Source organism: Dipodomys merriami, unplaced genomic scaffold, assembly GCF_024711535.1.
Source record: "Dipodomys merriami isolate MVZ:Mamm:240054 unplaced genomic scaffold, mDipMer1.0.p SCAF_22, whole genome shotgun sequence".
NCBI lineage: Eukaryota > Metazoa > Chordata > Mammalia > Rodentia > Heteromyidae > Dipodomys > Dipodomys merriami.
The window spans coordinates 415,192-430,010 of record NW_027203604.1 but is presented as its reverse complement, the minus strand read 5'-3'; the positions used below and the strand labels follow the sequence as shown (position 1 = coordinate 430,010).

The following is a 14,819-nucleotide window of genomic DNA, read 5'->3' as shown; positions in this document are numbered from 1 at the left end:
TACTAAAAAGCCAAAGTGGAGCTTTGGCTTAAATGGTATAGCACTAGCCTTGAGTACCAAAGCTCAGGGACAGCACCCAGATCGCTCAGGGACAGCACCCAGATCCTGAATTCATGTGTTAGGACCAACACACACACACACACACACATACACACACACACACACACACACACACACACACATACACACACACACACACACACACACACACACACACACACACACACACACACACACACAAGAATTGACTCTGCCCAGAACTAGATTTAATAAATGTGCTCAACTTTCATGAAGGAAATGACAAACTTTACAAAAGCACATAAAATAATGATTTAGCATAGGAAGTGAGAGAGACAGCACTCCCAGTGAGTCGACTCAATAGATGAATTTCTAATATTCTCTTTCTCAATGTACTTATAGTTTTAACTCAGTAGTAAGAAAAATCCTTAGGTGCATTTTTATTTTAAAAAATGAACATAAATTATTTCTATTTATTATAATGATGACAGTAAAAACTATGATTTTAAATTACTTGAAACTAACAAGTGAGAAAGTGTAGGAAAACTCTAAACTAAGTGATGGAGAAGAACTTGATTGTGATGTACAAAAACAGAGCTATCATATTTAGAATAATGTGTAACTAGGTAAAGCTAAGGAACAAAAGAACTAGCCTTGAATTAGTAACCATTACATCTTTCTATATAATAAAAGAATCATCTACAATCAATTGTTTCTATTGTAAGAAATACTGTTGCAAATTTAGAGATTTCATTGAACAATAAAATGTATTTCAGGGGCTGAGAAGGTGGCTCAGTGGTAGAGCGCTTGCCTTGCATGTCTGAGGCCCTGGGTTCGATTCCTCAGCACCACATAAGCAAAAAGAAAAAAGCCGGAAGGGGTGCTGTGGCTCAAGTGGTAGAGTGCTAGCCTTGAGATGAAGAGCTGAGGGACAGTGCCCAGGCTCAGAGTTCAGGCCCCACGACCGGACCCCCAAAAAAAATGTATTTCAGGTGAATTAAACAGCAGATATAAAGAGAAAAACCTTTAAAGATGTAGAAATTACAGGTGAATGATCATTTGATCCCTAGATGAGCATGAACTACACAACCATAGGAACAATAAAAACCAAGATATAAAATTTCACATACAGAGTAAATTCGGAAGCAGTTCTGGTATGCGTGTTGCCTACTGTGTGTGTATGTATGTATGTCTATCTCTCTGTGTATAAAAATGGTATCAATACCACTAACTTGATTTTCCTTCTTATTTTTCTTTCCATTCTTTAATATTTTCTGTATATATTTAATATTTTTCCATATAGCCAGGTGCTCATGGCTCAGACCTGTAATCTTAGTTACTTAGGAGGCTAAAATCTGAAGATCTTAATTTTAACCAGCCCAGGCAAGTAAGTTCATGAGATTTATCTCCAATTAAACACCCCAAAGCCAGATGTGGAGCTGTGGTTCAAATGATAGAGAGATAGCCTTGAACACAAAAGCTCATGGACAGTACCCAGGCCCTCAGTTCAAGCCCAGGAATGGAACACATACGAAATAAACTCTCTCTCATATTCACAAATGAATTTGCTTTATGACATACAACACTGGCTAAATAAAACACAAATGATGGTCATTTAAAGGGATCACTTCCTAATAAAACAGACCTATAAGCATAAATAAAACCTAATTTAATATATTGAAGGAAAAATACAAGACAAATCAGCCCAAAAGTGTCTTGCTTTAATGGAGATAAGAAATCCAAAAGGGAACATTTTGTGTCAAAACAAGCAAATGTTGTCTATTACTAGATGGTAGGCCTAGAATTTTGGTCCTGGCCTAGTCATAAAATAGCCATGTATACTGAGAAAGGCTCATTATTTCTCTGAAGCCCCACAATAAAACAAGAAACATGAACTATATGAATGATTCCAAACCTGGCAATCATAAGTTCATTATGTGGTGGATATTAAAACAAATAAAATATGCATACACACTCAATATGTACAGGCTTCATATGAAACATTTTACAAATATTGTCTCCTTATCTCATTCAATCTTTTCAACTACTCTAAGAAGGTAGTATTTCTGAATATAACTTCATGAGAGTAACTCCTGAGTTATCCTCATTTTACTATAAAACATGGACATAAATTCAAAGTCACCTAGCCAATCCAGTAAACACTTGAACTCAGGCAATTTGGGCCTGCTTCATGCCCACGGAAATTTCTCCTTTGAAAGGCTCCTAAACTAATTTACCTGATTAAACTAGAGTTACCTCAGTTTTACTTGTAGATCTTAACTCTAAAATTCTGTGGTCCTGTTGTGTAATCTCATTATCATTGCAGGAATTATCAGTTTCTTGGGAGTAATAATGTTCTGTATTTGACTAGGCCTTTTAGGAGAAATCCCAGTTGGAAGGCTACCATGTAGGCAGAAGTCTTTCCAAATGTTGTCTTGTATCATCTCACATCATCACAAAGTCTAAGCTGCTTCAATTGATGCAGTGTTGCTTTAGTTTTCCAAATAAACAAATAACATGTTAACTATTGTATAAGTTGATTTATCTTTCATTCATCATTTTAGTGTGAAAAGACCAAGGGAACAAAAGTCACGAGAAAATGTTTAAAGATTACAAGATTGAGAAAGCCTTTGTGGGCCCACTGGCGGGACCCAGCCCTCCATCTTGAAGTCTGAAAAGAGAACATGATGTCATTTGATATAACCATGAAAGTGGGGCTGAGGTACTCCTCCTTCCTAGTTTTCTGTGACTTTGCAGAGTGGACCCTCTGATGTCAAGAAGGAGAAGAGACATCAAAGAGAAGGGGATACAAAGAATAAACTGACAAGCTAAAATGTGTTGGAGGAGTCTGGAGAATAGCTCAATGGTCACTTCCATAGGTCACTGGGTTAAGTCCCAACATAGATACAAAACAGTACTGGAGGCAAAGAAGGAAGATGGTTAACATGTAACCAACCTGTCCTTCCTAAGGATCATTAACAACACAGAACTAGAGGGAAAGTATAAGCTAATATCATATACAAAGTGACTACTTGAACAGAACAAACAAGCCTGTAGCTTCTGACATCCTAGCGGTGCCATCCTCCATAGCATAGGTACTCTCCCTGGCATGAGAGCCAGCCTGAATGCCCTGTGGAATTCGGTCACCTGTGAATGAACTGGCAACACAATACAGCCTCAAACTCTACCTTGTACACGATTTTACTCCTGCTGTCCATGAGGTCCAGTTGGATGGGGATATAATCAATGTTGGGGGAGGGGGGCTGCATATGTTGATAACGAAGCCCCATCAGCAGGAACTCCTCACAGCTCACTTTGAGACTTCCTATTTTCTTCAATCCCAGGGCACAGCTTCCACCTGGACACTTCAGTTCTGTTCCCAGTTCTAGAAATGCACAACACTGCATTAGTGGCAGCCACTTAAACACAACAATTGTAAAGGTGAAAAACCAATCGTCCTCTTTTGGAGACTCTCTCACTGTCCTGAGAACGTGATATTTACTTCTCAGGTCAGTCACTGAATGGCTGTTATTCTGAATGCTTATAATTTCCTTTGCAAAAAAAAAGAACAATTGACTACGTGTTTCATCAGGCCTTCTTTACCAAGAGTTAGGCTGAGAGAAAAAAAATAGAATATGCTTTCTGGTGCCTGGACACCTATGGCAAATAAGCCAATTAGCTCATTGAAGGCCTTCCAGAATTTAGCTCCAATCTTCCTTTAAAGTATCAATTTCATGATGCCACTCTATAAGGTCTTCTAGATTCTTCTGCTCCTCAAAATCATTGTCCCAGTTTGCCTATCACACATTCAAAGCATGCATATCTTTTTAGGTCCAGTTGGCTTTTTACTAAACCATCCCTTAAATATTCTGTCCAAATCATTACTGTAGTAACAATGGTCACCCCTTTGTATTTCCTGATCTGCCCATGGTTCTTACAATACTATTATACATATAGGAAGTATCCGCAATACGTACTCTGACTCAGTGAATAACAGCATCATGATCAGCTCTCACTGATTAGACCATGACTGCTACTGACTAGTTTTGCTTCAAACTAGATCATAGCCCAACAATATTTAATGTAAGTAAAAACAACGCTTACTACCACAGCCATTGCTATTTCTACTAATAGCTGATGATGAATGGGTACTTCCTATGAGTCCAATACTGAGTTAAGGACTTGTTATGTGTGATCTCCTTCACTTCCCCACCCCAACACAAACCCATGGAGCAGATACTATCTTTCCATATCTGACAGAAGCTTAGACAAGTTGAGAGATAAAATAATATACAGGAACTAAATGTCAGAAGCAGTTGTCAAATCCAGATCCTTCTGATTGTAACGCTTATATGCTTAACCACTAACCTACATTTGTCAACCAGCTAAAAATCATATTAGATAAGTAGAATTATCTGTCATAAGGGGAATATGACCTTTTTTGGCCCCTTTTAGTAACAACTAGACAAGTATTAAAAGATATCATACGGGACTCGGGGAAAAAACTGTGTGGCTGATCTCCACGAGGTCCTTCTGGAAGAGGTTCCACCACAACCATTTGGCCATGGGCTGGCAGCAGGGTTGTCAGGGGGTCTAGCCTGATGGTACATTCCAGGTTGGCTGTCCTGTCATAATCAAAGCTGAGCAGGTTCTTATCGATGGTTCTGGACAGGCCATAAAATTCAGACACCTCCAGCACTTTGTCACTCATGTGGATGATGTTACAGTCTGGTTCCAGGAGATGGACCTGCAGCTCAAAGGTTTCCGTGAATGTGTCTGTTTCAGTAAATCTGTATTGAGAACAGAAAAAGAAGTCTCTACAGATGCTTAAGTTCTTCTGATATCTATGCACGTGGCTTGAAACTTAAAGGTTGGCCTTCAGAAAATCTACATATCAGGTGGAATTTGGACATTATCTCATACTCTATTCTTACCCCTTCTTTTTTTTCCTACCACTGTTTCCTCCAGCCATCTTTGTCTGCATACCTGCTCTCAAGCTCATTATCCACACTTCTAGTGAAGGACTTCTGAGAATTCAGTCACACATCCAAGCATATGAAATATCAGAGCATGAAGCCTGTATAATTTTTAGGTCAAGTACCAATTCAGGATTTAAGGAAGAAGGGCTTATGAAGTATACAGGTCATGTTGATCTTCAGAAATATCACGAGATAAGTGTTGGCTTAGGAACAGATTGGGTACACAGCTCAGAACTTGCCATGTAAATTTTGTCAGTAATTGTTACTTCCTTCTCTTCCACCCCCTAGTGACTGTTCTCAGGGTGTTTGCAGAGGGTTCTAGGGCTGTTATCTCCTTTATCGTGAGAAATTAAGAAATGATGAGTATATATTAATAATGCAGTCATGGATTATGAGTTAATGCACTTTTATTGTGCTGCAAGTCTTTTCCGCAGTATATTTTTCATTGCTCATAAAATTCTATAACAAGAATCATTCATCCCATTTTCCGGGTAAGGAAACTGAGGTATAGAACAGAACAGGAGTTTGCCAACAGGATTGGGGAAAAGGTTAAGAGCGGAATAGGCATGTTGCTGGTCTTCTGAGCATTCTAGCTCAAGCATCTTCTAGGTATCACCTAAATATCCCATTTTATGGACATACCATTCACCAGGCGGATTAGTTCAACTCGGTTATTATGAAGAATGTTGTTATGCACAAGTTTTTATATACATAGGCTTTTATTTCTCATATATATTATATATTATAATATTGTATGTTATAATAAAAGATAAAATATAATGCTATATTATAATGCTAATATATTATAATAATATTTTAATATTCCTAGGTGCAAATGCGTATTGATAGATATACCTAGTAGAGGACTTGCTGCATGATATGACCACTCCATTAACTTTATATTGACTTTAAAGACATTTATATTATTTAATGTTTAAAAAGGAATTTATTGCACTGCTTATATCTAAACAGCTAGAAATTTTAAAAAATCCATCCAATTTTGAAACATATATTCCACTTGATTCTCAAGTTTACAGTTGGAATTCCAGATACCTATGCAAGAACACCAGAGAGGAAGAGAATAAAACTAATAATTTATAAAAATTATGAAGACAATTGGAAATTGGCTACCATTCTTACCTCAACCACTCAGACCTTCAATTTCTATCAATTACTTTCTTGTTTGGAATCTATTAAGTCATCCTCCCCACACATACACACGCACACATCAAAAGAGAAGAACACAGCACAATGATCTGGAAATATCAGCAAAGCTCCTATGCCACTTACCTGTAAAGCCTAAGCTTCACAGTATCTTCATCAAGGATCGGACACCCATTGTGAACGTACCTTACTTCATTGGGAAGGAAATGGCAGTCAAAGACCTAGTTCATGTGAAGAAATGAAAAAAAAAAATCTGTAAGAAAATTGGTGCAAAGTTCCATTTTCCCAGCTAGATTATGGCTCAGAAAACCTGTGGTCTCTGAGTGTAGTGTGACTGAGGGGATGGAGAGATCAATCACAAACATACACCTCTGCCCTGTGCCTGTGCCCACTCACTATCCTGCTTAGACGGCTGTGTCTTGTCTTGTTAGTATCTAAACTATGAATCCAAACTGGCCAAGCAAAGAAACTAAAAGATACTTATTTCTTCAAATAGTTGTCCTTTGATAGACTATAGTACTTTTAAAGATGCTCCCATTTATCAAATTTTTATTTAACTCCTCTAGGAGTTTAGAGCAGTTCAGTGAGAAATCATTCCATGTATTTCAAGAAACACATGCGTTGGCTTACCCACCTCTTCTTTTGCAGAGAACACTGACACAATTCAAAGTTGAAACTACCAGCCATGGACATTCTGTGGTTGGCCAGAGTCAAACATAATCCACAGTTGTTTCTCATTAATGGCTTTACTAGTTATGAATGGCACAAATGGCCCATGAAACACAGAATCTAAAGACAACTTCTTGTGTGTAAATTAAGTTATAATTAACTGCATCACCTCTCTCAAAACTGTGAAGGAAATGTCTGATTTATTGAGGAATCCTAGGTTGTTTGTTTGTTTGTTTTGATCAAGCACGGGGCTTGAACTCTGGGCCTGGGCACTGTTCCTCAGCTCTGCAGCTCAGGGCTAGGGCTCTACCACTTGAGTCACAACACCACTTTTGGTTTTCTGGTGGTTTATTGGCGATAAGAGTCTCACAGACTTTCCTGACTTGGCTACCTTTGAACCGTTGTCCTCAGATCTCAGCCTCCTAAGTAGCTAGGATTACAGGCATGAGCCACCAGCACCCAGCTAAGCAATCCTAGTTTTTAAAGAAGTTTTCCCTTCCACCTGTATCATGTCCCTCTGCTGCCCCCTCTGCCAATCTGACTTAGTATTCTGAGAAATGCCCTCTCTCTGGAGCTCACAGTATTTTCTCTGTACCTTTCTCAGCTTCAGTCATTTTCAAACAAGACCTACACTTAGAAGGAATGATCACTAATAAGAATAAATTTCTTGTTCCATAGATATTACTACTTCCTAGTTTTAGTTGGAAAGTAGGAAGAAGATAAAAAGAAGCCCTTTCCCGTATCACAGACAAATAGTCATGGTAATAAAGAGACAATCTGCTTTGTTAAAAGAAACATCTGTTTTATGTTTCCTAATATGTTTTCCTTTTATAAAAGGCGACAACCATAATTGTCCATAAATTTACTAACTAAAACAAAGGAGAGTTAAATCCTTTTCTAATTACTGTCTAGCTTTGGTTTTTTCCACTTCAACTGCTTTTCAATTACAATTTATAATTAAATTGTCACACACTCCTAACTCATTACTCACTTTAATGACAGTAAACTGGTTGAAACTAAGGATATGTTCTCACCACTGTATTTCCTATCCAAAGAAAGCAAGCTCAGCACTAAACTAAGGTATTTTTCCACCCAGGAAACTTGCTGTGGACCAGGTGTGACCAAGCCTCATCTTGAAACACAAGGAAAACCTATCGACCTTGTCTAATTGATGATATCCAGGGGTTAAGTAAACAGAAGGTACTGGGGTGCATTCATTGCAGTCCCTTTCTGAATATCCAATAGGAAAATGAACCTGTTGGTTCTACGGAAAACTTCAGTAATGAAATGAAAACACTAATTGAACAGATGTTAAACAAAACATTTTCTGTGCAAATCACATGAAACTGCTCATTACACAGCAGGGTGCTGTTAATACGGTGCCCTCCCTGGGAGTGGGTTCACATAAACCTAGCTTTACAGCTTATTCTGAAGCTCCATTAAAGCATCATGTTTAGATGGTGTATGTGTGCTGGTGTGTGTGTGTGTGTGTGTGTGTGTGTGTGTGTGTGTGTGTGTGTGTGTGTGTGTGTGAGTGTGTGTGTGTTTGTGTCCTTATGTGTGTTTAGACAGTGTATGTGTTGTGTGTGTTGTGTGTGTGTGTGTGTGTTTGTGTCCTCATATACATTATTTGGCCATGGTTCATCCCTGGGGAGAGCTGAGCCAGACACTAAAAACCAAGAACAAATTTTTCCCACTCTCAGACCTTCCTTGGAAATCTTGTTTTCATTGAAATTACCAGAAATAATAATAATAATAATAATAAGCTGGGCACTGATGGCTCATGCCTATAATCCTAGCTACTGAGAAGGTTGAAAAATAAGGAAGCTAACCCAGGCAAGAAGGTCCATGAGACTCTTACCTCTAATTAGCTACAAAAAAAAGCTTAAAGTGGAGCTCAAATGAATGGCTCAAGTGAATAAAGCTTGAAGTAGAACTCCAGTGAAGTGGCTGGAGTGAGTAAAGCACCAACTTTGAGAAGAAAAGCTAAAAGACACCAAAACAAACAAACAAAAGTCACCTGAAAGTTTAAAAAAGAAATATTTCCTACTTTATAAACTCTCCTATTACACAAAGTTTTTATATTTAACTATTGATGAACTCCACATATTAGTAGATTTCACACATAGAATAAATTTTAGAAGATATAAACTACGTATCCACTTTAGATTATATAAATCCAATTGAGGCATCCTATTTGTTTCGAGGCATACACTGAGAATGCAGGATATGATTCTACTTAAAATGAGCACAAAGCTGGGTGCTGGTGGCTCACACCTGCGATCCTAGCTACTCAGGAGGCTGAGATCTGAGGATTGTGGTTTAAAGCCAGTCCAGGCAGGAAAGTCCATGAGACTCTTATCTTCAATAAACCACCAGAAGTGGTGCTGTGGCTCAAGTGGTAGAGCACTAGCCTTGAGCTGAGGGACAGCAGGCTGAGTTCAAGCCCCATGACCAACAACAAAAAAATAATAATAATAATGAACACAATAAAATTGGTGCCAGTGGCTCACACTAATCCTAGCCACTCAGCAGGCTGAGATCTGAGGGTCACCAGCTGTGGCAGGAAATCTGTGAGACTCTTATCTCCTCTAAACTACAGAAAGAAAAAAGATTTAAAAAAAAAAAAAAAAAGGCAGAAGTGGAGCTGTGGTTCAAGTAGTAGAACACTAGCCCTGAGCAAAAGAAAATCTGAGACAGAGACCAGACCCTAAGTTCAAGACCCAGGACTGGCCCACAAAAAAGAGAGAAAAAAAGAGAAAGAGAGAGTACAATATACTAGGTGTCTGTGTGTTTGGGATGTTCCTAACCTATCAGCTAAAAAATTTCCTATCAGCCCCATTATGTGCTGTTTCTGTTCCATATTAACTTCATAATAACTAGACTTTTACCTTAAAAACAGAGATGTAGATAAATTGGAGATCAATTCCAACCCTTAATCCCTGTGAGCATGTATATTTTTTTGATCTAGTTCTGGTCATTTGAATCTCTTTTGCTCTCTTATTTTTCAAAACAGGTAGAATAATTGGAATCATTAAAATATCACTAAAAACCCATCCAACTCCATAGGGACTGGGCATAGTGGTAATGTGCTTGCCTATCAGGAGTGAGGCCCTGGGTTTGATTTCCAACACTGCAAAAACAAAAACAAACAGCAAAAGACAAAAATCATGGAGGCAATTTTGTTCATCTCAGTAAGGGCCATGAGGATTAAGGAGTCAGAGGCTCTCTAAGGTGGAGGTTGGCCTATGTAACAATAGATCCTCTCAAACTGCCTTCTAAGAGAAGAAAGGAACCAGTGAACAGCAGGCCCTTTCCCCCTGAGTCTGAGCAAAATACAGCTAGACAACAGACAACTTGCCCTTGGGAACTGCCAGTAGGAATTTTACTTCTCCTTTCTCCCTGCTCCTCCTACTCCAAGTAATCAGACTAACTCCTATACAAGTGTTGAACATTTATATAAATTTACATATATATAAATTATATATATATATATGTATGTATACACACATATGGAGAGAGAGAAAGAGAACCAAATTATCAGTCCAGTCCATCAGTCTTTATAAGGTATCAGGATCAGTATGTATCGGTATGTCCATAGGTCTTTGCTTTCCCAAAGAACCTAATCTTCTAGAATCAGAGTCCTATGTTGCTGCACCTCAAAACTATAAATATTTTCATTTTGCTCTTAATTCTGGTTCCTATAGTTGAGAACCCATTGCCTCATGCTGGGCTTTATTTGAGCTCCGTGATACCCTATCTCGATGCCATAGTTAATCTTGACTGTCAACTTGATTAGACTGAGAAATGCTTAGGACATTACAATAGTTGGGGAGGCAGGGAGGGAAGGATTGGTAGGGGAAACTAAAGGAGGGGTAACAATGCTTGATAGGAAATGTACTCATTACCTTACTCGTGTAACTGTAACCCCTCTGTACAGTATCTTTACAATAAAAATATATATTAAAAATAAAAAAAGAATAGAGCACCTCTGGGTAGGATATTAACATAGAACACCTCTGGGTGTGTCTGTGTCTTTCAAAGACAATTAAATCAAGATGGCCCTCTACTATATATGTAGGGCTGTGACTCATGCATGTATTCATGCCCTGAGTCCCAGAACCAGAAAAAAAAATTTTTTGAATAGACTATTAGGAAGTTGTAGAGCTATAGCAAGTAGACCTGGTTGAAGGACGTAGGTCACAGGGAACAGAATTTTCCTGGTAGCTGATGATTGCTCTGGCCATTTCTTGTTATTTCTAGGCTTTGCTTCCTGGCTGCCAAGAAGCAAGTTGCTGTACCCACCATATGTATTGAAACATTTGAAATTGAGAGCTAAGATAAATTCTTCCTCCTTTCAAATTTTGCTCTTAGGTATATCTTGGTTACAGTGACATTAAAGTCTAATATACGAGGTCTCTCTTTTTCCCTGACACATACTTCCACAGGGCATAAAATGTTGGAAGAAAGTCAGGAGAAGTTACTACTACTACTGAACACTTTGGAATACAATGTTGAAATACCTACAGCCACTAGTATATTCTAACATTTTTAATGCCCATGTGTAGCTTTTTAACTCTTCAAAAATTCTTAAGTTCTTAAACAGAGTCTCGTAGGAAACTGGAATGAGTCATTTGATTCCTATCATACCATGAAATTTCCTTCTATAGTATTTTGGTGTTTCTGAGTTTGTCTGTAATTTTAAGTGTTGTAAGAGAAATATCTAAGGATAACAATTTGAGCTAGCATTTATCTAAAACTCTTTATTACATCTCTTCCATGCTCAGTAACTTGGAGTAACCTCATGGAACATGTTTCTTTACCCAAATGGAGAGGAAATGAAGTTCCTAGTTAGGATTGGTAATGGTCCATTCTCTAGATGCAGCAATACTATCCAATGTTGAACACTCTTAAGATCATTTGTAAAGTTAAGCTATGGCAAGAACAAGTAACACAATCAGAAGCAATTTACTATTGTATGCAAAGTCAACCATTACCTTAAAATATATGAAAAGAAATACCTTAAAAAGTATATGAAAATTAGATTTAAACAGTAACTCTTAGCTGGGCACTGATGGCTCACACCTGTAATCCTAGCTACTCAGAAGGCTAAGAGCTGAGGATAAAGGTTCAAAGCCAGGCCAGGCAGGAAAGTTCATGAGACTCTTATCTCCAATTAATTACCAGAAAACCAGAAGTCACACTATGGCTCAAAGTGGTAGAGTGACAGCCTTGAGCAAAAGAGCTGAGAGACAGTGTCCAGGCCCTGAGTTCAAGCCCCACAACTGACAAAAAAAAACAAAAATGACAATAGAATATCCTTAAATAAAGAGGTCCCTGAGGTTTTAATTAAGGAGAAATATTAAGGCAGACATTTATGAAGAATTGAATATCTATAGTTCTTTATCTCTCTCTTTTAAAAATAAACAAAAAAGCCTTCATGTTTAACCTTTGCTTTTCTGAAGTCACAAGTACATCTCAAAAATGTCTTGCAATTTTTATATCTTATGCAAAGCCACCCCTGACTGGCAATGAGTAAGATAATTCAGGGCAGGACTCATCCCTTAAAGATTAATGATAGCATATGCTACAAGTAGTTGTCTATTGAAATCCTTACGAGTTTGTCCTGTCCTGCTTGCTTGTGTTCTCTCGTTCTATCTTTCTCTCCCTTTCTTTCTTGCACACACATTCTCTCCCTCCCTCCCCCCTTCTTTTGCTCCCTAAAAATGAGAGACCTGAACCATTCCTACACTCTGCTTTATAATGCATCCTTAGCTAACCTACAAGGTCAAGATACATAAAAGTTCTCTTCAATAAAAGCTAAAACGATGGGAGTTGTTATGAAGAATGTGTGCATCCACATTAGTCTAAACCTAAAGACATCAGGAGCCCCACAGATGTCAGCCCCACGTGGAACAGAGCCTGCCCACTGCAGACCTGTTCTCTGAAATCAGTTCAGAAGGGTGCAAACCATAGTTCCACCTCCCAGAGGAAAGCGGTAGGATAGCACGCGGGTGAACTTCAGCGGTGCGGTTCACCTTCACCCATGGGAACATCTTACAGTACTCACCTTGGTGACCGCTTGAGAGAAGACCTGCTCCCCGTCTCACCCATCCAACTAGGGACAGAGACTCTCGCCCGGGACCTACCTGTGGGGTGAGCTTTCCAACCCTCTGGGTTATCGGCTCATTCCTCACCACCTCCACTTTGCAGGCATCTTTCTCCCTGGGGATGGCAAACTTCAGGTCTTCTGCCGACAGGAAGGCGGAACTGCCCTTCATCACCCTCATCCCTCGGTTCACAGTGATGAAGGTGGAGCTGGTCCAGTCCAAGAGCAAGAGCAGCAGCAGGGCCTCGGGCCGGGCCCAGCGTGGAGCATTCATGCTGACAGGGCCCAGTGGCTGTAGCGACGGCTGGAGTCCTTCAACAAAGGCGTGCCCCTGGGCTTCGGCGGGGAGGGTCCGATGGCTGTCCACGGGGCAGGGCCAGGGGTCCCCAGGGTGAGCCCCGAGATCTTAACATGCCCCTTTCATTCAGAACCAGACAAGGACGCTTTTCAGTCAGTCCTGGGAGATTTAATAAAACTCGCTGATCACTCCTGACAGCGCTGGCAAGATTAATGAGCCTTCCAAGTGCTTTTCTAATCCTGCAAGCGGGGAGAAAGGGTGGAGGAAGGAGAGGGGGGGTGCTGCTAGTCAAAAGGTCGCTACTGACAAAGGGATCTTTCAACTAGCCTATCATTTCAGCTAAATTAAAAACAAATAAACTAACTTGACCTCCAGGCCCAGGTCGCTTCATTCCTCTGCTTCCTGATGATCCTCAGATCCCAATCGGATGTCAACTGTGTGGTCCCGCAGGAGACTGGTGCAAGCCCGGGGCAGCTGGGGGCAACCACGCAGCAGCAGCAGCAGCGGATGATCCCCTGAGCTCCAAGTTACAGGGAGCTTTTTGCTTCCCGTTTCTCATTTGTTAAATGAGTACTGCGAACTAATTCATGTCAGAGAGCTGGGAGGATTATTTGCACATTGCTTGCAAACGTGATTAACTCCTGAACTAATACAACCCAGTGAAGAAATAAGCTTAGCAATTTGTCACCCAGACCAACTCTGCTAGGCAATGAAATTACTTAAGAAACACCGAAGTGGGAACTGGAGAGGTCAGCTGTTCCCTCCATGTACATGTAATTCTTGTTGATGTGCAAAAGAGACCATGATCAAGTGACAGAGCCTCAGTGGATACAGTTAATGACGCGGTATGTGTTCCTGTATATCCAACCCAGACAATATTGATATTATCTACAATGCCATTACTTTATTATGTACCTAAGTTACATAAATAGCTTTCATTTCTACTTTAGCCTTTTACAATTGCATATTTAATTTATCTTCTTGGAAACTGAAATGATTGCATCCAAAGTAAAATGTAATGAAATATAGGCTGAAATTCAAAGTATTTTTGAAGTAAAGCAATGACAGTTTGCTAAGGGTACCAAAGCCTTACACCATGCTGGGGGGCGGGGCTGCTCAATAGTGGATTGCCTTGCCTAAGATTTTAATGATGACAACACATTTATCCATACAAGTGAGAGACAACTAAAATAAGTATTTGTCAGAGGGTCTACCCAGACATGTCTCTGACATTCTTCCTTCCCTCCCACCAGACCTTACTCATAACTATCACCACCTTCTAAAGGCTGCCAGGAAGGTGGTGACTGGAAACGAATAGAGGTTCTGATGAACCCATAAAGATAGCAAGAACAGGAATGGCTCTTCCAGACAGGAGTGCAATGGCTAGATTGTTTCCCCTCTTGTGACAACAAAACCTTTACCGTGAAAACAGAGAGAGCACTTTGAAAAATACCATTTTTTTTCAAACCTGGTAGAGAAGTTGAAGAACTACAGCTGATGGAAAAAAAAAAAAACAAACCTCAGAGCAGTTGATAACTCTAGAGACACTACACTGGCTGGCTCAGGAAAGTTGGAGTGCCAG

At 39.5% G+C, this 14,819-nt stretch overlaps 1 protein-coding gene across 3 annotated transcripts in view; it reads right to left on the bottom strand.

Moving 5' to 3' along the window:
• The window catches only part of Frem1 (FRAS1 related extracellular matrix 1), a 139,142-nt gene that overhangs the window by 109,262 nt on the left and 15,061 nt on the right, over positions 1-14,819 (bottom strand). For all 3 annotated transcript variants that reach the window (XM_070033150.1, XM_070033148.1, XM_070033149.1), the window contains exons 2-5: positions 12,980-13,476; positions 6,288-6,382; positions 4,507-4,808; positions 3,207-3,403 (exon numbers count right to left, since the gene is read on the bottom strand). In XM_070033150.1, coding sequence (XP_069889251.1) covers positions 3,207-3,403; positions 4,507-4,808; positions 6,288-6,382; positions 12,980-13,213 — 828 coding nt within the window. In that variant the 5' untranslated portion in view covers positions 13,214-13,476. The remainder of the gene's footprint in view (positions 1-3,206; positions 3,404-4,506; positions 4,809-6,287; positions 6,383-12,979; positions 13,477-14,819) is intronic.